This window comes from Epargyreus clarus, unplaced genomic scaffold (assembly GCF_041222505.1).
Source record: "Epargyreus clarus isolate Ecla_fem2 unplaced genomic scaffold, WU_Ecla_fem_2.2 ptg000016l, whole genome shotgun sequence".
Classification (NCBI taxonomy): Eukaryota; Metazoa; Arthropoda; class Insecta; order Lepidoptera; family Hesperiidae; genus Epargyreus; species Epargyreus clarus.
Genome location: NW_027332224.1, coordinates 7,750,840 through 7,777,621, shown reverse-complemented (window position 1 = coordinate 7,777,621; position 26,782 = coordinate 7,750,840). Strand labels below are relative to the sequence as shown.

Sequence of the window (26,782 nt, the reverse complement as noted above, 5' to 3'; positions counted from 1 at the left end):
TACCACTGTAAGCTACAGGCTTAAAACTAAAAAAGCTCATGTTATTTTTTATTTATTTAATGCTCTTTGTCAAATAATAAGCTTACATAGAGTCTATTACATTGGTTGTAGGAAAAGTAACCACATACACTAAGCGTTCCAACGAAATCGTCAAGAATAGCATCCTAATTCGTATTTGACAATGTTAATGTTAATTAATACATAGTGTTGGATGCAGTGTGTGAAAAATTTTTGGGGTTTGTTAATAAGAGTTAAGAAAAAATAACAAAAAATCTTTAATTTACTTTTATGGCATAGGGAGATCATCTACAGTAGTATAGCTTTAGTTCGACCTTATTTTTGAACATAATTAGTGTAGAAAGGGGTCATCAAAAAGTATAGTAAGGGGTCATTCAGTTTTGAGTAATAAAAGAAATCCATTACTAAAAACGTAACGTACGACGAACGTGTAACGTATTAGGTTACAATATGCTCCTTTTCGGACTTTATTGGTGTTTGAAGTAAAGTTAAGGTGTTATAATAAATTAACATTAATTATTATACTTATTTAATATGATCTACAAAAAAATATTACCCTCTTTATGACGCAGTTGGGTAAAAACAAATTTATAGGAGATTCTGGAAACTTCACCCTGTATTAATTCTGCGCGCGCACCCTTCTTTCGTTTCAAACATTCGGAAAAATACAACATCATTGAGCGGTTTTCATTACACGCTAATTACAGTTTAATATAAAAAAATACATATTTAAATTTTCAATACATCTGCTATAATATTTCAATACATATTCGCAGATACGAGTATTTGTACAAAATCTGTAAATTACAAAGCATCATTCGGTTTCTATTGATACTTCGTTATTTAGATGAATTTAATACAAAGTCTTTACGTGCACAATTTTCTAATGCAAAAAATTGAAACATAATCGCTATAAACAACATCAGGGATTTTCATATTATTATTTGGATAAACTTAGGTTTTAAGTTTCGTATAGTTACCGGTTTTTTATGTCTGTCTACATCCGATAACGTTACGTCATTAGCGATTCGAGCACATCACTAGTGTCGTTGCGAGTGATCGATCGAAGCTTCAGCTTTTGCGACTGCGTTTATAAAATATCGCGAATTTCCATTATCTTGCAACGAACCTGTTGTAGTGTTAAACTTATATTAGCAAATACTATTTAGTTAATATAATGGCTGATAAGAAAGGTATTTATGCAATTTGATTTACTATTTTCTTTGTTCTTTCTATAAGTTCTAAGGCTGGCATATGTAACGTCATTGGGTATTCGTTTGCAAGTTTTTGCAATTGTAAAGGCATTTTTACTGATATTAATGCGTAATAGGCTTAATAAAGGACATTTTGTAGTATTTTTGATGAATAAATGTAACTTTTGTGTTTTTGAGCCATCGATCGATAACTCAACGGGATCCAAGATGGTTGACGGTTTTATTGTAAGGCGGGATCTCGGCCGGGGCTTGGATGTTCTAAATATAGGTTTATTCATCATCCCAATTCATGATCCTAGGTCATAAAACCGTTTGACAAAAGGATTCCTGGTATTTCGCGGGATACGTTATATTTATCACAAGTAGGTACTTAGGAATTGTTACTTTTTGCTTAGAATCACTAATTGTCTAGCTAATTCGCATATTATTACGATGCAAAGCATGTTGTGTGAAATGAAAAGGTAATTAGGTATAATGAAATAAAAACCAAAAGATTTAAAATGTTTTTTGCTGACTCATGTCTTACTAAGTCATCTGGCTTGCATCTGTAGCTTAAGTGTAGGTGTTTTTAGAATAAATTGACTGTTTGTATTAGTAGTTGGTGCTACAAAATTTCACAGAAACACAGAAAAAATGAATATGAGAAAGTATGTAAAAATAAAAATCAATTTTATTAAAATTTAAATTTCCAATAATCAACATTTTAGCCTGCAACAAATGTTTTAACATCACCTAAAATTATGGTCCTATATTATGGAGATCATAGAAGTCAAAAACAAAGACTGCTTGTCCGGGCATCGAACCTGGAACATTTCATAATAGATCACCACTGACACTTAACAAAATTTAAAATAACTATATTACAATTGGCAATTAATAACGGAATTTATTATCTACCTACATATCTGTATCTTAGTCAATACAAGCTTAACTTGCGATTTTTTTTTGCATGGATTCGGAATATAACATTAATCAAACAATGCCATCTATCAAGCTCTCGGAGCGGACCAGTAAATTGAAATTCTCTGCTTCACATACACATCATTCAATATTAAAAAAATTAATTCAACTAAATTGTAATAACTTTTGGCAGAGAAGAATTTGAATGAAATATACACAAAATGTTAAGTTCAGATACGGACCATCCATTATATCAATTACGGATTATCCATTATATCAATTAAATTCAGTCTCAATTTCATTTGAAATCACACAATGCTAAAGATAACATGGACAAACAGATGGACAAAAATTACTTATTCTCAGTTCTTCTAATTACTTTTTTGCTAATATATTCAACATACAGACATGTGAAGCTTACTATATGTATAAATAACAATAGGAAAACAGAAATAAACAATGCTTTTACATATTTAAATAAACTTGAATTGTAAACATTTAATCATATGCTAACGACTATCATCTATTTATACGGAGTTCTCTCTGAATACTAAGCAGTTACAACCTAGTGACGTTACAAATGTCAAGTACTCAAGTATACCTCATTACGCTTTAGTTAACGACTTTGGAATATCCGAATTAGATTTAAGAGATATTTTAAGATACGAGTTTTTTGAACGGTTCGCCAGGCTGTACTAGCCTAGCCCCGTTCGGTGATACGATGATATAATGAAACGTTCCCACACCCCGCCCCCTCCCAGCCACCCCCTCCTCTCTGCAGGAGCCGCAAGCAACCAGTCGCAGACCCCGCGCGCCAGACGACTAGTCACTATCATGTAATGACACATATAGAATTTTTCTTTCTTTATTTTTTTCTTTTTTGGAAACATAGTTAAAGAGAGACCAATATATGATATGTGCGTATCGGCGTGTGGACGATCGTATGTGTTACTTACGAATGTAACAAGTAATGATGATTCGATTGCTATACAAATCATGCTATATTCTATAAAAAAAAATGTTTTGGTAAATGAAGTTTCCTAAAATACTAAATCAATACTTATCCGAGACATTCTAAATTAGACCTCAGGGGTAGCCGTGCTAGTTTGTAGCGGTAGCTAACCTCAGATAGAAATCTAATCTTATCTGGGGTATATTACAGGTGTCCATGTTTAGCAGTACCCTTGGATGGACTGCATGCATGTTTGCTACATATAATACATTAAAAATCATGGATATGTAATTTTATAGAAATTTGTCTTATGGAACTTTTTAGTTCCTGATATTATTTCGATATACAAAAGTAAAATGTAAATGCCCATCTCAGACAAAATAAAAAGAATGTAAGGACAAATGAAGGTCTTAAGGTTGCAAGACTTTTGAAAGAAAACAGGTTTGAAACAGCTCCTGACTCATTTATAGGTAAATAAACTCCTTTGCAAATTTTATAAACATGTTTTGTGCAGCATTTAAATAAAGTTAAATGAGACTGGAATGAATTTAAAAGTGTTTATTATCAAGATTTTTAGGATTTTTTGTATAATATAGTACGGTCTTGTGCAATCTTAAAATAAAATATTTAAATTGCACTTGAGTAATGGTGGACAATGGCTTAAACCAATCACTCCAAGAGGAAACCTGTGCCCAGCAGTGGGACAGTTGTGTATTGTTGTGTAGTGTCAATCAGTCCAGTGTTTTGGATAGTGAAAAAATGTTTTTAACTAATTTTAAATACATATTTACATGGTAATAGTAAAAAATACCAAAATAACGAAAAATTTTAAAATAATTGCAACAAACAATGATTTTCAAAAACGATCACATAGCAATTGAATCGTCATTATGTTTTTTTATGTTCAATGTGTGCTTATGTTTGGTATAACCAGAAAATTTTGAAAATTTTAGAGTTCTCTATTCTGGGAGGTCTCGTATGGACATGAGGCTAAGTGGTTGGCTGTATAGTAGATGTTTTTCGCTTGAGATTATTTGTATAGTTTAAAGGACCTTTCGGACTAGAATGTGTATGAATAAACGTAAGCACTCAGTGAACAAATAGTTAACACTTAACATAAAAAAATAAGTTGTTTTAAGCTGGGAGTTCTGTCTTTTTTTGAATGTATGGATGAATGATTAATATATGAAACGACAGATCTCCCATTTAGTTCATATTCGTTCGATCCCCCCATTCTTCCTTTCAACATTTAGTTCACAGCTTATTTTTTTAATTGTTTTTTATTTTTTTTTCTACTAATTTGAAATAACGACAGCCTTTTAAAGGTTTTTTAAACAACTTTAAGGGGTCGTCGTTACCTGTGATGCCAGTTGTGTGCACTTTTTTGTACATTGAGGCAAAGTTTTATTGTTTTTATTTTCTTTTTTTAAGTTTGACAACACTGCCTCTCTGTTTCAAGATCCCCTATTAGTGGATTATTGTTGTAATAGGGGTCTTTGACGATTTTAGTCCCATATGCTAACTCTATAGGTTAAATGTTATGGGGTCATGAAATTTTAGCAAAAAATCTTAAAAAAAATAAAATGTTACATTTTGACAATAGTAACAGACTATAAAAAATCTATAAAGGATATCTTGATAAATTTTAACAGGTTTAAAAATTTCATGACTTCTTAGGAATCTTAAAATTGTAAAATTTTTCGATTCTGTATAAGATGTGATTTTGAAAGTGTAATGTGCTAAAAATAAAAGTCACATCATTACTAATTATAGTGTTAAGATTTGAGTGTTTCACTAACATTAATTAAGAAGGCAAATCAAATTTTTGATATTGTTTTAAGATATAAGATACATAAATAAATAGATTTGATTTGTTTTTAAATCTCCAGAAAAAGGGATAGTGTAGAATGAAAATAGATTTTTTTTAAGTAAAAAATACCCTTTTTTTGGAGATCGTTAAGTAAGGTGATGGTGGATTGGTACAAAGTATTTTAATTTGTTTTCGAATTTCTACAATGCGTACTTTATACCAATTTAATATTTGTATGTTATATTTACACGTAAGATTAATATTAACATTTTGAATTGTATCTAAAGTAATTTATATACAGTTCACTACACGACCACAAAATTCCCTCTCAAATCAATATGTACACATTTTTTCATACATTTTGCACATTTTTGGACACTTTTCTCCTGGTACGTCTTACAAATCAATTAATTTTGCAGAAAATACATGATTTTATGCGTTTTTTTATGTAACAAAGTAACAGAACAATTATATTTGGTTTTGTGACATGTTACAATTATTGAATTGATTGGGTGAAGGTCATAATCGGTCAAATTACAATGTTAACAGGAATGATGAGTTAGTGTGTGTGATTATAGTACATAGGGACGAATGAAGATGCTGATTTAAAATAAAATAATAATAAAACGAAAAAATTAGAAAAAAAAATAAAAAATCTTCATTCGTAGCATTGTCTATGGCTTTAATTTCAAGGCATACTCAATGGTGCATGCGATAAGCTTATTGAAGGACAGGGAAGTATGACAGATGGAGGTCATAATGATTATTTTGTTTAGGTACTAATTGCCACAATTATTTTAACACCATAATAATTCTAGGTACCACTCTACGGTTTTTTATTGAGAGTAGACATAATATTTTCTTACAGGGATGCAGTTTTTGGTGGATGTTTGATGCGAATTATTTTAAAATTTGTATGGAGTTGATGTTATTGTCTAATAACACCAGATCCATAGCTTTTTGCATTTAAAAATAAAGTGAGCTTATACAAAAAGAATAAGAAAGAATACAAAATTATTGCCAATTTAAGTGTGGCGTTGTTTAGTTGAAGTCCTAGGCATAATATAACTTGGAGAAGGGTTGCTACCAGGATTTTTGTGGACATAACAAAATATTTTTCGATAATAATTTTGCTGTTGATATGGCAGCTGACTATTAAACCTATGCTAGCCGTAGTGTTTCTTTTCGCTTGAAATTTGATTTGGTATATGTTTTTTTCTGCATCTTATTGTAGACTTTCACAAACCTTTCTGTCTTTGCATGGTATCTGTTAGAATGTTTTTTTTAATAACTAGAAGGTAGTTTTGTTCCGTTACTTTCATACTTGCATGTTTCTGTGTCCTTCAACGCACTCATATCATAGATTTTTTCAGAACTAAGACGCTTTTTTGCAACGCTTTTTTGAACAGCAAAATTTGAAGAGATGTAATTGATAAAAGTAATTAACGCAGTCGATGTTGAGATACAATAAATCTTGGTACCGTGTTCATAGCTAGTTTATTTGAATAGTTTTAAAGATATTGTTCTTTTCAAGGAATGTTCACTACATGTGTTCACGTTTTTTTTTTTGTGGGCGCCATCTTGTGGCGGCCATGTTTTGTAACTGATTTTTTTTGAATAGCTCGGGCAGCGAACAGTTCTCTCTCGCTCTTTACTTAGCGTGCGAGTGTGTTAGCACTTCGATGTCCGAGCTACTCGGTGTACGTGTAAACTCATTATTTTCTTAAATTAGAAGATAGTTGAAGGCCAAAAGTAACAAATTATAGTTAAGGAAAACGTTTTGAGACCTTGAACGATTGTTCCTATGTCATCGTTTTTGTTATTTTATTTTGTATGCATACAAATACAATTCGAACTTTACCTGTTTTTTTGTTTTAATTATTCATCGACGCCGATGTCTTTTGTGTTATAACAATCACTTGTTCACTGACAAAGTTGCCTTGGCATATCGTTTCAAGAGATTTTCCATGCTTTGTACGCGTAACAAAGAATAATTTCGAGTTCACACGTATTCCTTTACATTGTTTTTCGAGTACATACACAATTGAAAAAAAAAAAATGTTTAATACAACTAATGCTTATTGAAACGCAAAATTGAAGTGTACTCGCAGAACTGATTCACCTTAGCTATGTTATAAATAATAACCAAATGTCTTTTATTAAAAGGTTTATTATCGTGTGATGATTGTTTTGTTACCTATGATGTTCTATACATAAGATGGTCATACTGACTGCACTGCACATTGCTTGACTAATTCGCCGTGTGCGTGGGCGATCGCGTCCCCCACCCACCCGGCCGAGCAGTCTCTGTGACCGAGGAATGCATTGTAAATAACGTTTGGTAGGCGTCAGCACTTAGCCGTGTTGAAGGCATTAACCTACCAAATCTGTGTACCGAAGTTCGGTTCAGTTGGATTGAACCGAAGTCCGGCTGACTGGAGGGCCCGTCTCGGCCCCCCTGATCGATGGCGTCTGTAACGCGTTGTATGGGCATCGCTTGTCGTTAACAATGACGTGAGTGACGGGGCGCAGACGTTGAGCTTGAGTACCGTCTGTGTCTGACCACGCTGAAAAATTTTCGACGAATTTGTCGCTTAATAAATTATTGGATTGGATTTTTTTATTTTTGGTATTGACAACGTTTTTAGCGTGGTCACACGTCACGCGTGAATGCTCGGGCTTGGGTTGCGGCGCGCTTTTGCGCGAGGTTGCCCGACTATATCCCACCGACATTATACTAAACAACTTTGCAAATTACAATCGAAGTAAATTTGAATTTGGAAAAAAAAAGTTAAAAACTTTCTTGAGGGTAGTTTGAAGGTTGAATAATAGCGATATTGAACTATACTTTTTTGTCTATAATAAATAACTAATAACGATTGAATATTTATATTTATATTTCATCATTTACATATTTCAGCAATTTGAAAAAACACCGTTATTATTCAGCCGAAGGTAGCACTTATGTCGTTTCGCACACATGATCCCGCTATCCGGATATGCCATTAGCGTATTTATTTCAAATAAATTAAGATTCACTATGGCGTGCACTGTTCCGGTAGCGTGACCTGTGTTGCTATGTTTAACTCAACGATTTCTATCATTATAGCGGACACTAGCGACATCTATCAATGTATCAAAGAAATCACTTCACTAAAGAAATTATTATTTTAATAATGAAGTTATAATTGCTTTTAGCATAATAATAGATTAAAATTCAAAATTCAGTACATCGGTAGATGTGTAACCCCCTATAATGTTGATTTCGTTGTGCAACTACCCCCACGGAGGTTGCAATGTCGGTGGGGGGTCGGGCGGTGTCGTGCGCCGTGCGTGGCGTAACGTGTCGAGTTGTTGCAGTGACCCCCCCGCTCGGAGCGTACCCCCAACCCCAGCCGCCGCAGGGGCCCTTCCTGCCGGCACCGCCTCACCAGGCCGCGCCGCAGTATGGAGGTAGGTTTAGTAACATGTGTATTGTTATTGTGTTGTCTAATCGATACTAAATGTTTAGTACTGTAGTAAACTGAAATATTTTCAATGATACACCTATTATATACCAAAATATAGCGCTGCTGCTCATATTGTACAAAGTTAAATAAAACAAAAACGTATAATAAATAGTAGGTATGTATAAATTGAATTTGGTATATTTTCGCAAATTTTCATTGCGGTCAGTAAAATCTTTTTGTCCGCTATGGCTACCAGTGGAGTAACATAGGTTTAATAAGAGTCACGTGCTTACATACTTACATATACTGAAATACATTTACTGAAGTATTAATCCATGATATCGCACTTAAAGATTATTTACGCCTGCTAATGTCATTCTAAACCATAAATAATTATCTCTTTTTACCACTATTTTTTTTTTCTTAAATAAAAGAAGCAAATTTGCACACGTGCGGAGTTCCTTTCGCCGCTTTTTCTCCATCCATAACGAAACGCCTTCCAAAGCGTTCATAGACAATTTACATTCATAAACAGTTCTATAGGAATCAATTTTAAATAAACGCGATTTGATTTTGAACTCTAATCACCAATAGATTCTAGAATTCTTCTACAATACAGTGGCAGGTGGTTCGCCGTACGGCGCGGTGGCGTTCGGCGGCGCGGGCGCCGGCGCTGGCGGCGTGTACGCGCCGCCGCCGTACGATCAGCTGCAACACCATCAGGCCATACCGGCCCTGTCGCAGCAACTGCCGGTATGTTATTTGATAAATATATCATGTTTTTGAAGGTGTGCTTCTTTTTAGGAGGTGGGAAAATGCTGATCAATTTTGATGACGTCGACATGTATAATCGACGTCATGAGTTTGTAAGTCACGGTTAGTTAGTGTTGTTACTTTTTTTATACTATAGGAGTAGCAGACGAGCATGCAATCCACCTGATGGTAAGTGGCAACTGCAGATAGTATTCGATATCACTACCTGAGATCAGCCACAGATGCGCCGCTACCCCTGTGGACCAAGCTGGAACGCCTCGGAAAAGTATGTTTTCCTTACCACATTACTTACCCTTCAAACCAGAACACAGCAGCGTTTAACACTCCTGTTATAAGGCAGAAATAGGTGTGGCGGTGGTGCCGCCGGAATCGAACCACAAAAGGGTTCTACCATCTTCAAAACTGGCATAAACAGCTACCAATAAAGTATTTTAGTACGATATGACAATTGTAATATTTTGCTTTGTAATAATTTCTCTAATTGCGCATGTACACGAATATGTATCAATGATGCACGCACTATTCGCGTGTACACATTGGGACATGCATATTTTTTAATGAATTACGCTTAAGACGTATAACTTGATAAGTGCGTTTATAAATAGGTACACACACTTTTTTATTGTATACGAAAGTGATGATAATTGCTTACTACATATATCTGCTATCTATAAATATTTAAAATCAAATCTTAATAGCACTGAAATCTTACTTGACGTCAACGAATGGCACCCCTGAGAACTAAGTTGAAATGACATGTGTTTGCCTGCCCCTCTGACTTAATATTCTCAGTAATGCACCGTGCTAAAAAGGCTAATAAATTTGGCAGATATATTTGCTATGAAAATCATCATGAATTAATTTTTATTTAGAGTTTTATTTTATATTTTATTTTATACTTTCCCTCACAGCAAATGTACAGCCCGGCTGCAGCTATGTACGCCGCGGCGGCTGCCGGCTACCCCGGCTACATCGGCTACCCGGTGCAGTACTACCCGTACTACCCCACCGCGGTGCAGCCCTCCATTCAACCACTGCGCCCCACTATCATGATTCCGGTGAGATTAATTGATATTTTAATGAAGAAATTATTTTAATAAAAAAGTAATGTAGTAGTAGAATTTTGTTGTAAAATGTGTGTTGCCTATTTAATCCAGACTACGTTAGCGGACGGGGGAGGGGACATAATAAGCTACTGAAAACTTGGTCTAGTTAAAGTAGAATCTATAGTATACATTATTTAAGTATCAGTTTCCATAAAAGGCCAGTCTCGCCCATGCCTATCGTAAGGGTCTACAAGTAGTATCCATCGCCCCCGTACTCCACAGAACGGTTTCGAGACGTCAGGCCGCTTCGAGGGCCTCGCGCAGACGCTGCTGCCGCCCGCGCCGCCCGGCGTGCCGCCCTCGCCCGCGCACCTCGCCGCCATACAGCCCCACCAAGTGCTGTGAGTACCACCACACCACACCGCACCACACCACACCACACCACACCACACTACACCGCGCCGCCCTCGCCCGCGCACCTCGCCGCCATACAGCCCCACCAAGTGCTGTGAGTACCACCACACCACACCGCACCACACCACACCGCACCACACCACACTACACCGCGCCGCCCTCGCCCGCGCACCTCGCCGCCATACAGCCCCACCAAGTGCTGTGAGTACCGCCACACCACACCGCACCACACCACACCACACCACACCACACTACACCGCGCCGCCCTCGCCCGCGCACCTCGCCGCCATACAGCCCCACCAAGTGCTGTGAGTACCGCCACACCACACCGCACCACACCACACCACACTACACCGCGCCGCCCTCGCCCGCGCACCTCGCCGCCATACAGCCCCACCAAGTGCTGTGAGTACCGCCACACCACACCGCACCACACCACACTACACCGCGCCGCCCTCGCCCGCGCACCTCGCCGCCATACAGCCCCACCAAGTGCTGTGAGTACCGCCACACCACACCGCACCACACCACACCACACCACACTACACCGCGCCGCCCTCGCCCGCGCACCTCGCCGCCATACAGCCCCACCAAGTGCTGTGAGTACCGCCACACCACACCGCACCACACCACACCACACCACACTACACCGCGCCGCCCTCGCCCGCGCACCTCGCCGCCATACAGCCCCACCAAGTGCTGTGAGTACCGCCACACCACACCGCACCACACCACAACACACCACACTACACCGGGCCGCCCTCGCCCGCGCACCTCGCCGCCATACAGCCCCACCAAGTGCTGTGAGTACCGCCACACCACACCGCACCACACCACAACACACCACACTACACCGGGCCGCCCTCGCCCGCGCACCTCGCCGCCATACAGCCCCACCAAGTGCTGTGAGTACCGCCACACCACACCGCACCACACCACAACACACCACACTACACCGGGCCGCCCTCGCCCGCGCACCTCGCCGCCATACAGCCCCACCAAGTGCTGTGAGTACCGCCACACCACACCGCACCACACCACACTACACCGCGCCGCCCTCGCCCGCGCACCTCGCCGCCATACAGCCCCACCAAGTGCTGTGAGTACCGCCACACCACACCGCACCACACCACACCACACTACACCGCGCCGCCCTCGCCCGCGCACCTCGCCGCCATACAGCCCCACCAAGTGCTGTGAGTACCGCCACACCACACCGCACCACACCACACTACACCGCGCCGCCCTCGCCCGCGCACCTCGCCGCCATACAGCCCCACCAAGTGCTGTGAGTACCGCCACACCACACCGCACCACACCACACCACACCACACTACACCGCGCCGCCCTCGCCCGCGCACCTCGCCGCCATACAGCCCCACCAAGTGCTGTGAGTACCGCCACACCACACCGCACCACACCACACCACACCACACTACACCGCGCCGCCCTCGCCCGCGCACCTCGCCGCCATACAGCCCCACCAAGTGCTGTGAGTACCGCCACACCACACCGCACCACACCACAACACACCACACTACACCGGGCCGCCCTCGCCCGCGCACCTCGCCGCCATACAGCCCCACCAAGTGCTGTGAGTACCGCCACACCACACCGCACCACACCACACCGCACCACACCACACTACACCGCGCCGCCCTCGCCCGCGCACCTCGCCGCCATACAGCCCCACCAAGTGCTGTGAGTACCGCCACACCACACCGCACCACACCACACCACACCACACCACACTACACCGCGCCGCCCTCGCCCGCGCACCTCGCCGCCATACAGCCCCACCAAGTGCTGTGAGTACCGCCACACCACACCGCACCACACCACACCACACCACACCACACTACACCGCGCCGCCCTCGCCCGCGCACCTCGCCGCCATACAGCCCCACCAAGTGCTGTGAGTACCGCCACACCACATGGCACATCATACACAGCCAAACTCTCCCACCACCACATTTCACCACAATGCACGTCATCGGATCATAAATTATACCGCCACATGATACCACATAACTCCACATTACAGTCACATTACATACAGTACACCACTCGGAACCACACCATATAACGCCTAATCATATCGTACAACACCACACCACACTGCCCAACGGTACAACATTGCATTACGTCACACCACTCCATACATCATTGCACCACATCGCATCATACATCGTATGTGCAGTGTGGTTTGTTGTCGTCGCACCAAGTACTGCGAGTTCACCGTCATGTCACAGCACACCACATCAAAGAAATATTTTTGCATAACCATATTACGTGTTTAGAACTTAACTAGTTTATTAAATTAATATTATATTTAATTTCAGGTGGCGTTAAATCCGTTTTGAAAGTGAACCGGGCACCGACGACAGCCAACACACAGCGAGCGACTCTCGTCCTTACTACACACTAATAGAGAGTATTATTGTTTAAGGTAACTCGTACTCCCGATAAGGAATACTTGAAACTTTAGCGTATATCTTCATATTGTTTATGATCTGATTTAAGATTTAATATGTTCACTGCACATCACCCAAAATAGGCCTGATGTGTTACTTATACAGGCCTGATGTGGTACTTATACACGCCTGATGTGGTCATCTTTAAGCATAAAAAATAATAGTGTGGTAAGGGAGACTTCTCGGAAGCGTTCTAACATAACGTCCTTTGTGTAGCAACGCATCTGTGACCGACCTCAGGTAGGAATATCTAATCCTATCTGGGGTTGACTATAGATGTCCAATGGGCAGCAGTAGCCATTTACCACCAGGTGGACTTACTTACTTCAAAAATCAAAATTATATAAAAAAAACTTTAATATTTATATAAATGATGCATTATCGCATCAGGCCTTTTTTGACCTCCACAGGTGATAAAAATATATCTTTCAATGTAACGGCAGGCTTATTTCGATGGATGACTACCATCGATCTGTTGTATCAAATGAAAATATATTTTTATCGCAGTGAACGTATTGAAATGTGATTTTTAAACACAGTGCAATAATAATTATGTTTGAAATCTCTTAGTATATAAAATGAAGTAATCATTGTTTTTATGATGCATATTATTCAGCGAGGAAAATGCGATTTTCTTGCAATTTAACACTAGTCCATATGAACTGTATCGTTTTCGAAAGTCACAAAAAATTTTGGTTTTTATTACGACAAAAATTTTGAAATTAAATGATACTCTTATAAAAATCAATGAAAATTTTGAAGTATTTGTAAATACATTCCTTAGATTTTGGAGTTAAAAAAGAAAAATGAAAAATAATTGGATGCAATGAAATGAAGTTTTTGAATCGAATTACATTTCAATGAATCGAATCAAAATAAAAATAATCCAAAATCTTTTTCAATATAACTTCTCTTCCCTTAATAATTTTGGAGGGGGGAGGGGTCGCACTGTTAGCGTGCTATAGTCCGCGTAAAACTGCTAGTCCGCTCTGCACCTTCTCGCAACAACTTCAGAGCGGACTAGCAGTTTGGTGCGGATTTAACCAGTGGACGAGTACCAAAACATATATAAGCGTATATAAGCATATCTATATATAAATGTAGTGAAGTGCGTCTGTTGCAGTTGTCGGTGATACAACAGCCCGTTAATTGACTGTGATGTGATGCCTGGTGTGATGCCACTCGATAACACAGTGTGTTAACACACTACTAGTAGCTGTACCCTACGGCCCTTAACATACAGGCCTTCAAAGGGCATATCTTTCATATAATATCCATTTTTAATGGCCTCCAATATGTGTGTGAGTCTGTACTGCAGAGGTCAAATTAGATCTTCGATTTCAGATTAATAATTAATTTAATTAATTAAACCATTTTAATAGATCTCCATTGTGTATGAAACCACATATCGCAGAGAGGTCAAGTGGTTTATTTGTTTAAGATCAACAATGTTAGAGATCATATTATTCTTGTTATAAGATGACCCGTATAGTCAAGTGGTCAAAATACCGGTCTGAAAACAGAGGGTTCCAGGTTCAATCCAAGCAGATATTTAAATTTTAAATTATGTCTTCTGCACTGGGTCTGGGTGTTTTTCTATAGCAACAGCACCCACACAATCCTAATAAAATAATTTTGAAAATATTTTTTCTATATATCTCTCGGAATGATCTTTTAAATTTATATGCTCTCTATTTAAAACCAAATGGTGGTTGAAATAAAATTTCAAGATATTTAAAAGTACAATTTATTCGCGTAATAACTTGTTTGTTAGATATAATTTTACCACCAATATCCAACCAGTACCAATTCTATCCAGTAAATCTTTCTGAACATATATTCTTTAGTAATATAACTTTATATATTATAATTAAAACCCGTTCTTAGATAAAACTCTTTCCCTTGTTAGAATTAGTTAAACACCTTTGATAAAACTAGAAATACCTAATCAAGTCAAGAATTTACTCCTGATATATTACCACTGGGGACATACGTTTCCGAGGCGTTCCAGCTTAGGTCCTTAGGTAGCGGCGCATCCGTGGCCGACCTCTGGTAGGAATCTAATCCTATCTGGGGTTGATTACAGATGTCCATGGTGGCAGTAGTCTTACCATCAGGTGGACTGCATGATCCTCTGCTACCCTATATAATAAAAAAAACTAGTTCTAAACTAGGGAAAACGTGTTCTAACTAAAAACGTTCACTGTAACACATAATATGTGTTACAGTTACCGCGGTAATTTATGTTTTTGTCGAGTGGCATATACATCAAGGTAGTGGATTGTGTATTATCTCAACACAATAGTATTATACAGACCCGGTGAGCAACGCCGGGCGCTTAGACTATAGACTATACACGCTAGTTCTGTACTGTCTGTCGTCATGTTTTTATATATGTATTTATTTTTCGTTTTGGTTAAAAAATGCTATTATTGTTCCAATGCATTTGTGACTGTGTGTTATGTGGAACTTTAGTTTGCAAATTGATCGATTTTTATATATTTTGTTTGTCTTTTTTTTTATGTGAAACATCTATAGCCGCACGTAAAACTTTTCTGGCGTGGCGACGCGTCGCCACGCTATAAGATGGTATATATATACAGTCTATATGCAGTAGTGTGTACGGTGTGGCGACGCGTCGCCATGCGCAAACAGTATCATTATGACATATTTAGTTCCTATCACAATATGTTCTTTTCTGCATATTACTTTTACAAAATAATGTCGATGTTTCACATCTGCCAGGCGTCCCGTGACGGCTCACATTGTTTTTTGGTATATATATGACGTAATACAAACACACACATATATACTTCCGTTATCAATAATCGATCTGTCCAGTGTTTAACCAAAGATAGATATTTGAAAATTGAACGAAATTGACAAATTTAAATTTTTTATAGACAAAATTTGAATTCATAAATGAGATCAGTATTATATTCAAAAATAGTTTTTAATCGACACATATCATTTTATTTAGAAACTTTCCATTTAATCATATGGTAGTCATTTCTTTCAAATATTTAAAATTCATTTTTACTGTTGAAAACATTCCAAAAATTTATATATTTATGTAATATATCTTAAATATATTATGAATAGTGCAATATGTAAAAATCTTAGTAAGAAATATTTGCATGTAATCCCAAAAAGGATAATTGCAATATAAAATATATATTATAATGACTTCAACTTACATTATTCCCACTGCTGGGCAACTTTGTCCACTTTTCGTAAAGCTCCACTAATATTTAATATGTGACATACAGACAGCACAGAGCACAGCCATTTAGTTATATATAATTATTGAGAAATTTAAAACGATGAGGTTGTGCGAGTGAGACGGACGGTGTGTGCGAGGGAGACGGCGTGAATGATCTTTTGATTATATTATCTGTGCGTAGTTAATTATTCTTCGAATATGTTTGAGAGTTAATTTTTTGAAGTATCAACCCTTTGAGTGAAAGAGATGAATATATATTTCTAATTTCTATTATTTGTATTTTTTGGTTATTATATGTATATTTATAACAAGGTTTACAATTCAAAATGTTATATAACTTTACAAAACATTTTTTTTTTCTGATGCGGTTTTAGATTTAATTTCCAAAATAAGTCAAAGTCAAAGTCAAAGTCAAAGTCAAAGCATATTTATTGTGGACACGTAATATACAGGTGACAAAATGTTACTTTATTCGCTATGTCCTGCCATACGGCGTACAATATAATTTGTCTTATTCTAAAATTAATATATGAAGAAGAGAATAGATTTAAAAGACAGGCTAATTAAAATTATACAGAATTAATAAAGACATAATAAATTACAAAACAAGTCAATAAGTGTCAAAATAAACCAGACCAATCTCAGTGGGGCACTGCAATCAGACCTCATCGTCCAGAAATTCTTTAATTGAGTAATAACACTTGTTAATTAAAAAATCTTGCACTTGGGTTTTAAATAGCTCAAATTTTGATATGGCCCGTATGCTCTTTGGTAGTTTATTGTACAGAAGTGGAGCCATACAAAATACACTTTGTTTGAATAAGGCAGTTTTACCACTAGGAATAATCATTTTATCGTTATGCCTTGCTCGCGATTTAAATTTAAATTCATCAATGTTATTTTTAACAAAATTAACTGTTTCTAAAATATAAATACATGGTAGGGTCAAAATTTTAGCCATCTTAAAATATTTTTTACACGATGTTCTTTTCTTTAGGCAATATATTATTCTTATACATCTTTTTTGAGCTATAAATGCTTTGTTTTTATCTGTCGAATTCCCCCAAAAAATTACTCCATATCTCAATGTCGAGGCAATGTAAGCATGATAAGCAGTTAAAGCGACATCGATATTTACTACTTTTCTCAGATTTCGTAACGCATATGAGAACTTACTGAGCTTTTTGCAGACTTGGTCGACCTGTGTTTTCCATCTAAGTTTTCTGTCTATTTGTAAACCTAAAAATTTTGTAACGTCAGTCTCTTCTATATTAGTCCCTAAATAATTGACGTTTATTTTGTCATGTTTATGTTTTTGCTTGAAATTTATTATTTTTGTCTTATCTAAATTTATTGTCAAATTATTATGATTAAACCATTTTATTATAGATGTCAATGAGGAATTAATTATTTTTTCAATATTTGTAGTTTCACCTGTGTACAGTACCGTACTATCGTCAGCAAAAAGTGTTATGTTAAAAGGGATTTTACTCGGTAAATCATTAATATATATAAGAAATAGAAGAGGACCCAAAACACTGCCCTGTGGCACGCCATATTTTATGGATCTTCTTTCTGATTCATATTCTATCTCTGTCTTTGTGGTTTCACGTACTCTACTTATCTTAGTTGTTTGTGTTCTCCCAGTTAAATATGATTTTATGAGATCCTGCGCTTTCCCTCTGATACCATATGAGAACATTTTTTGGAGTAGAATCTTATGATCTACATGGTCAAACGCTTTGGAAATATCCATAAATAGAGCAATGGCTGGCTCCCTTTTATCAACGTTGCTAATAACTTTATTTAAGAATTTATAAATAGCCATATTTATTGATTTATTGTGCCTAAAACCATACTGTTCTTCACATAGAATATTATGCGATTCAAGAAATACGTAAAGTTTCTTAAAAATGATTTTTTCGTAAATCTTCGCAAAAATTGACAATAAGGCTATTGGTCTATAATTGCTTACATTGCAGGGATCCCCTTTCTTCAGCAAAGGTTTTATAACAGATTGTTTTAAATCCTCAGGAAAAGTACCATTCTCCAGTGTAAACTGTGTGTTCCCATAAATTGTGTGAATGTCGTCCAAAGAAATACCCATTAAACAAAGTCGTTTCATTTATTTTCAGTGTAAAAATAAAAAACACTGTTGTTTCAATAAAAATGGTAATCGATAATAACAATTTCTATTTACCTCTCTTTCATACTCTATAATAATGTGTAAGAAAGAAACATACGAAAAGTCTTATTTTCGATTACATTATTTAAACAAACAAGTTACTTATATTTACCTCTATAATCTATGTTAAAAAGATTTATAACACTACTTTTGTATTTCATAAAAATTAACTCTCAAACTATAATATTTCGATAAATATGAATTATTTCCAATGAATGAATCTTCAGCCAAGTTAGAAAGGGACGGGTATACTCGAATCTCAAGGGGTGACAGTGATAGCTATATATATCGTTCGAACGTATGGGGGGTCATCCGTATTAAGTGACGTCACAGAGGTATAGTGGGAGCGTAACATGGAATTAAAAATATTAGAAATATTGGTCTAATAGGAAATGAAGGTAGGTCTTGTAAGTGTCAGAGTTAAAAGAGCTACAAAACGGAAAATGAGCTACAATTACGTATCAGTCGGCATGTAACCGTGAAACAGAGTAGACGTCTCTCGTAATAAAATTATGCGATAATATTGATATTGAATTTTCATTCGATCTGTGTTACATTGTTATCTGTTCTGTGTATGCATGCAAAATGTCAGCCAAATCGGATACCGGGAAGTGAGTCAAATTTATCTTGCAAAATCTGACCCGGACACACATACATTGCAAGTTTAATAAGAAAATAACTTGTAAAAATAACACTCCTTATATGAGCTGTGGTGAATTTTATTTTATTGCTGTGGATTTTATTGGTAAACATACACAACTTTTAGAATTCCCTAATGTATGTATTGCTAAATAACTTACTATGTTGCCAAGCAACCTCACCTACACTACATTATAGTTAAAAAACTAAAAACAACTGGGAACGAAGAAAATAGTTAATCCTGACGATCCTGATAAGGACAATGGGGCAAGATTAAAATCGTCTATTGTCATCGGTTCTTGATAATTGTTCAACATTTTGAATTAATCTGACCGTTCAAAGTTCAAAAAATCGAGTTCAAAGATTCCGTTACATACATACATACAGGTCAAACTAATAAAAGAGCGGTGAAAACATTTTTCTTTCATTATTACATACATTTCTTATTAGGTCTATATTAAAAAATAAAATGTTGAATGAATGAAAATGGTACTGTTACGTCACTATGAAGGGTGGCCCCAAGTATGTACTGTATGTTGTTTTAAACTATTATTATTATTATAATTATACTTGTTTCGGCGCGAGTTCTAATTATACTATATTTGGACCTCGACTTTAGGTGTAGACTTAAAAAAATGTGTCCGTCAAATTTTTTTTATCTATTAGGAGCAGATAACTGTCATATTTCTTACGTAGGCGTATATATCTTGGTGTGATAAAGATATAACTTGGTGAATAAGATATAAAACTTGGTGTGATAAAGATTGGTGTCTAAAATGATGGCATTTCTATTTCTCTCTCGCTCGTTTGTATGAGCTAGAGGACATGGGGATTTTTCTCGAAAAAGATTTTGAGATCGATTCTAATCCAAGCTTCCAAATCGAGCCACAAAAATATCGATTGATTTCTTATAAAGCCTGCTTTAATTTATTTAATCGTTGAAAAAATTCTGGTATCCGAGATCGATTCGCAACATCAATTCATGATTTAGAATCGATTAAAAATAACTTTGTTTTTGGACCTAAAATCGATTCGATTAATCGATCTTAAATCAACATCTCTACTGTAAACAAGGATCTGAATACAAAAAATAATGTGTGAGCGAGAAACATATACAAATGCCGTCAGCTTTTATTACAATCTTTATTGCAACAAGTGTACAGTGTCGTAAATGTCGAAGTTTCTAGTCTTTGCGATATCTATATGAAATCCCGTTTAGAGTAAAGCTTCAAACAGACAGACAGTTTACGCGGAAGGTTCTCGAAGTGCCACAGACTAAGTAATCAAATAGACGCCTAAATGCAAAATACTACTTATCAAATTCACTTTAATTTGCACCTAGTTTGCATTATTTCTTATCAAAAAAATACAACTGGAATTTTGCATATTTAGGGAAGATATTTAATTAGATAATTCTTTGTCGTTTAGTGTCATTTAGGGAACAAATACTCGATTTTTTTAAATTGTACCTAACATTTTTTTGAAAAATTATCATCCATTTCAGTCTATTTGGATTCTCAGTCTATGGTTGTTATCTATATTGTGGGATTCTTCGAGAATGTCTCCAGTAAACTAATACATAAGATGTGTTTATATATTCAGATCATAAAGATTCGAGCTTTCATTATAATAACCACTTTAAGACCCATTTACACCCTACTTTTTCCTAAATGAACGTATGTATAAACATCTTAATAACTCAGTGACATTTTGACTAGATGTCCAGGTTTGATTCTCGGTCAAGGAAACTAATTGATGTATTAACAATTCTGTTCTGGGCTTCAATGTGTGTGTGACATACTTATCCGAGGCGTTCCAGTATAGTCCTCAGGGGTAGCAACGCATCTGTGGCCGACCTCAGGTAGGAAGTTAATCCTATCTGGGGTTGATTACAGATGTCCATACGGCAGTAGCCACTTACCATCAGGTGGACGCTCATCTGATACTTTAGTATTATAAAAAAGAAACCATATAAATATCTGCCATAGTTTTGAAAACGTTATATTTTATTGTTTGTATCATATGACGTCATGTTTTAGTATGTGACGTCATATAGATGTTTTTATGATCTGAATATATAAATAACTTATTTAATAATATGAATACCGAAACGCCGGTGTATTTGTTAAAGTAAATACATAATATAATGTAAGATATTATGTATGAAACGTATCTATAGTCTGATTCATAATTAGGTGTCCAAAATGTAAACAAACAAATGTCACTGTCAAAATTAACAAGAAACAAAAACTAACAAACTCAACAAAAAACGAAAACTATACAATTATTCACAATTTAACAAACGCGCTATGAAAACGGTAATACATTCGAGTTTGATTACAATCACGAAAATGAATAACATCAGCTACGAAACTTAAAAATGATTGCACAAGAAATGTCTTGAGTTCCGATTGTGTTACCATTATCACATTTTAATTTTCTACCATAAACCTTGTTTTTTTATTATTATTACTGTATGGAACGAAATTGAGGTAATATAAATATTAGAAAATTTGAATTGATTTTAATTTATTTAGATTATTATTTTATTATTGTTGTATTAATTGAATATTGTCAAAAATAAGAAACTACCATTTGAAACATATTTTCTTGATAGGACAACACCTTTGTTTACATTTTGGACACCTAATTATGAATCAGACTATATATGTTTCGATCAGTGTCTATAACTAACTAATAATCATTATTGTATAGAACTGAAGTATTTTAATACGATTGATATGAGAGAGCGGGTTGGCGATATGTTTCTGTCTCGCTTGCACGATTTGTTTTCAAGTTTTGCAAAATTATGAAAAAAAATCCTAACTGTAGTTTGCTACTATGGGTTATTAATAACCGATCTATCTAATGTTTTGCCGACGTGGTGTAGCGGTTAGCATACCGGTCTGACCCGCAGAGGGTTTCAGGTTCGATACCCGGCCAGACAAATATAAATGATGAATTTAGAATTCTGTTCTGAGTTTTTATGTGTGTGTACTATAATAAATACATAGTTTTAATTTTTTTCTAATTTTCTTTGAATTCAGTGAATTTTTGTGCCAAATTCTATTTAGACAGTACATTTGTTTTTATTTTTTAATGACGTGTAAGCGAGACAGAGATATATACGAATATAGAAGGATATGAAATTGTAAGATGCGTGAAAAAATATATATTGTAGCATAGACGAAGTACCAAATAGACTGCTAATCGTATAACACCTGGTCACACATCAGTCAAATATGTCTTATGTTAAGTCCTTCATAATCTTATATATAAAATTCTCGTGTCACAATGTTAGTTACCGTACTCCTCCGAAACGGCTTTACCGATTTTCACCAAATTTTATATGCATATTCAGTAGGTCTGAGAATCGGCTACTATCTATTTTTCATACCCCTAAGTGATAAGGGTGGTTCATCCTTAACATTTTTTTATTTATATGGCAACAGAACGCTTGCCGCGTCAGCTAGTTACTATACAGGGTGAATTTTTCATAACATTACTTCCCAGAATTTGATCCTTATAAGCGACAATATCAGATAGTGGAACAATATAGAGGTGTATTTTTTTAAAAAATGAACTCTTTCGATTCCCGGCTAAGGAAAAATATATTTTAAAAAACGAATGATGCAGTTTTAGTTTTTATCAAAATCGGCCTCGTAACTCCTTTCAGCATTTTTCGCTAATCCTTATAGTTTCGGATTTGGCCCTGAAGGCCCGTTTGAAAAATTCACCCTGTGTAATATAATACTTAATACTCATTACACAATTACTTCATTTATTTGAATTTGGTATTTAACTATTTATGAAACAAAATATTTTTAGTTCATTTATAAGTATTAAACTAATTTGGAGTTACTATTTTTAGATGACCAAAATAAAACTTCAAAAAAGTTGTCACAATTTTTATACACATATTTATGCCTTAATTTTTTTTTTTTTTTATTATTATATTTTGTACTTCAGTCCAATTAAAAACTTCCGTGTTATCATTTATCTATTCATATCAAACAGTATTAGTAGATGTCTATTTGATTCTTCGTCTATGTGTAGTTTCTCTTGAAATATGATGAAACTGAAATTGAATTTTTTAATCTGCTTTTGTCAAAAAAAGTACTATGGCCCATGAGAGTAGGGTCTCAGACCACTGGGGTATAGTCCACCAGGCTGGTCGAATATCTTTGTGGCTTTAGTTGCTGTCCTGTGGTATTAAATAACTGAACGCATAACCAATCATAGGTATGAGTGGTCTGAAAAGCATTAATCATTATGTGCAATGAATAAGTTGTTTAAAACTAAGTTGGAACGTCTTATGTGCCAGCACTATGAGCTCAGCTATGTGGCTAAGTAATGAGATTACTGAAACATTACATATTACAAAATTATACATTACAAAGGTAATCTTTGAAATAAATTCTGTTCCATTCTTAAAACATTAAATAAATGAGGCATTCCAATTTAGTTCTCAAAACCTATGCATTTATTAAGACTGTTATTCTATCTTATTTTAGATTGGTTTCAACAGCCTCAATATGGTAAACAGAGCCTTAGAGATCCTTTATATTGATAAAATGAATTTGAAGGTGGTAGAACTCTATTCAACCTCTATATAATAATAGCAGTGTTAAGCTGGTATATGCTTTGTAAGGAAGAGGTACTAGTGCAGGCGCGGTCGTAGAGGGGGAGGGTTCACAAGGGTCATAAAAAACCGTTCGACTCGCACTTGGTCAGTTTTTTGTGGGAAACCCTGCAAGGATTCCTCTCTGCCGCGGGGGAGTAGGGAAGGGAGGGGAGTAGGGACTTTACAATAAGTACTAAAATATATATTTAAAACGCGTAAGAAAAATGTGGTCTAATTTAGCCAAATTTTCCATGTGACTCCCCCAAAATGTATGCAGCGATCGCGCCTGTACTAGTATGAGTATTTGATGACCACGGGCAGCACTGGCCACTAATTACCAGTACATGAAAGTAAAGAATCTCATTTACATGAACAATACAACTTTGCATTATGCCTTTTGTAATACTATACATTATATTTATTGTGAGCCTTTTTTGATTGTATTCTTTTTTGTGTTATGAAATCATGTTTAAAAACTGAAATTTAATTGTTAAAACACTTACTCGAATGACTTGTATCGATTTTTGAGGAAGTACTTTTCCGAGGTGTTCCAGTTTAATCCTCTGGTAGCGGCGCGTCTGTGACCGACCTCAGGTAGGAATCTAATCCTATCTGGGGTTGATTACAGATGTCCATACAGCAGTAGCTTAGCATCAGGTGGACTGCATGCTCGTCTGCGACCTATATTATAAATAAAACTTACCATCAAGTGGGCGATGGTTAGACTCAAAAGTAATTTTGAGTTATACAATGTCAGTCGAGTGAGTTGGGTTACCATAGAGCAATATACGTGTAGAGGTGACATGCATATCCATACGACGATATGAGAATTATTGATTGTTATCTGGTTAAAATGAGAAGGCCATCTGATTCTTAGATGTAACGCACACGTCCATGGGCGAAAGTGACAACTTCCTATCAGCTGTTTTACTAATTCAATCTTAACAAAAAGTGTGTGTTCGCATATAAGAAGTTATACTTCTTTGGTGTATAAAATAAAAAAGAGTTTTGTGTATCAAAATGAAACTTACAAAATAAAAAGTTTTACAAAATGACACGACACTACACGACCGATCGTAACGAAAATTATTACAAAGTCGCACGATACGACAAGAAACCAATCGTATCGTATCATATATGTAATAAAAGTTTCTAATAAACTTGCAAATTTTAATAACTTAACGGTATTACTTTTTATCTGTGAATTTTGTTCTGTCAATGGGTTTTTTCCATTCGAAAGAAGTATTACTTCACAAAAATCTGTCATTGCTATACTGTCGTTAGCTATCAATGTCATGTCTACGTATACATTGCTCTATGGTCGACACCGGCGGAAATTTGTCGTCGCATTTAAATGAAAATGTATGATTTTTCTTTGTTTTTCCCACCAATGCTCTGTATGTCTTGCCGATGCAGTTATCATACACACAAAAACTAACCTTTTTTATTATGAACTTGATATTGTGTAAAAAATATACATTTTTTCTGATGGTTTTATGTCAAATTGTTGTTGAAAATTACTCAATTGTTTGGGAAAATACTGTTGTTGAAATATATGATCATGTCTACGTCCCACTGCTGGGAATGATTTGTGGGAAGTTTGGAAGCATAGTCCATCAGTATAAATGCTTATAAGTTTGCTAAAAACATCAAATATTAATTTATTAGCATCAATTGTATGTTGTCACGATAGAGATCTTGAACAAGTGAAATATTAAATATTGAGATATTAAAACACCTACATTTGTGTCATATCGTAATAATGTCCAATTGAAGCTAAATTTAGAACTAAAGCAAACATATACGGACTATGTTTTTGAACTTTCTGTAAAGAACTTCTCAAGTGCTGTGAAGTCCCAGATTCGATTCCCAGCTAGATTCATTCTGAGTCCAGACTATTTGTAATCAATACCCACAATTGATTTTTTTCTACTGGGACTAAGTGAAAAGAGTAATATTTATCAGTTCTTATATTTCCAAACGATTGAGTGATAACAAAATTAAAGTTTCTACGATAGTCTAATATAGAGTGGGCAACAAGTACCACTGCTGGGTTCCACGAAAATGACAAATACCTGAAAACGATGCACTCCACTTAACTTTAACCATGACTTTACCCTAAGAGATCAAAAAGATAGATATTTTTGACATTTTCAATCTTAAGTGGAGTAATTTACACAAATGTAAAGTACGTGCTATATTAGTCTATCGTAAAGAAAACTAATTTAATAATAATATGTATTTCAGTTTTTCAAAGTTGAATATTTGTTTGAAGGGAATGAAATTTTGGTTGTTTTTTGAACATCCCACATGGTATAGGGACCATAGCGTTTATTTAGTTTTTTTGTTGTGTTCAAAACTTTATCCGTTTAAAACTTGCAAAATGTATGATTTTTCTCTAAGTTTAAATATGAAAATGTATTGATTTGTCATAAAAATGTTAAAAGGAAAGTAATTTGTAAGGAAATGTTGTTTCGATGACGCACAGTGTTGTTTTCAATGAAAAATGAGTTTAAACTCATTGAATATTAAATGAAATCTCACAGAAATCTCCTTGAATATGTTTGAAGTATATTTCTGATGGATCTGTTGACATATTAATAAAAAATATTTCTTGTTATACTACAATCGTGAACGTAAAATGTTCATATTACGTTCATAGTATGGTACAGTTTTCGGAAGCTCTATATACATTTTATTTTAATTATTTGTATCAATAACTAAGTTTCATAAGAATATTATTTCGCGTACAGATTAAAGTTTATATCTTTAATAACTTAATTTCAAAATATTTTCCAAAATGACAGTTTAATGGCGCCAAATTTAGTTTTTATGTGAACAACGCCATCTATCGGGCGATTCTGGCATATTAATGTGTGAACAGGTCCATTTCAAACAATTTAGGGCCATTACGTAAGGTCCGGAATGTGTAGGGCCGCTCGGGAGCTTATCGTACTGTTAAGAGTAAGTGGGGTTTTGCTCAAAACTTGACGACTTCGAGTCTTCGTGCAATATATAGCATAATTATTATTTTGTTTCCAATAAATTTGATAAAATTCA

At 35.9% G+C, this 26,782-nt stretch overlaps 1 protein-coding gene and 1 long non-coding RNA gene across 2 annotated transcripts in view; both read left to right on the top strand.

Annotated features, from left to right (window-relative positions):
- The window catches only part of LOC140748628 (uncharacterized), a 71,771-nt gene extending 44,989 nt beyond the window's left edge, over positions 1-26,782 (top strand). Inside the window, exon 2 of the long non-coding RNA XR_012102960.1 lies at positions 21,026-26,782. This is a non-coding gene — a long non-coding RNA (uncharacterized LOC140748628). The remainder of the gene's footprint in view (positions 1-21,025) is intronic.
- LOC140748731 (uncharacterized) lies at positions 1,073-14,037 on the top strand. The gene is made up of 6 exons (XM_073081586.1): positions 1,073-1,211; positions 8,255-8,347; positions 8,963-9,096; positions 10,029-10,175; positions 10,446-10,564; positions 12,920-14,037. Exons 1-6 carry the CDS (start codon positions 1,196-1,198, stop codon positions 12,927-12,929), a joined length of 519 nt encoding a protein of 172 aa, XP_072937687.1. The 5' UTR covers positions 1,073-1,195; the 3' UTR covers positions 12,930-14,037.

Bases quoted from the DNA above. Each gene is read 5' to 3' on its own strand.
- LOC140748731 (XM_073081586.1), top strand. The intron at 9,097-10,028 runs GTATGTTATTTG...TTTCCCTCACAG, and splicing joins CCCTGTCGCAGCAACTGCCG to CAAATGTACAGCCCGGCTGC. The intron at 10,176-10,445 runs GTGAGATTAATT...CGTACTCCACAG, and splicing joins GCCCCACTATCATGATTCCG to AACGGTTTCGAGACGTCAGG.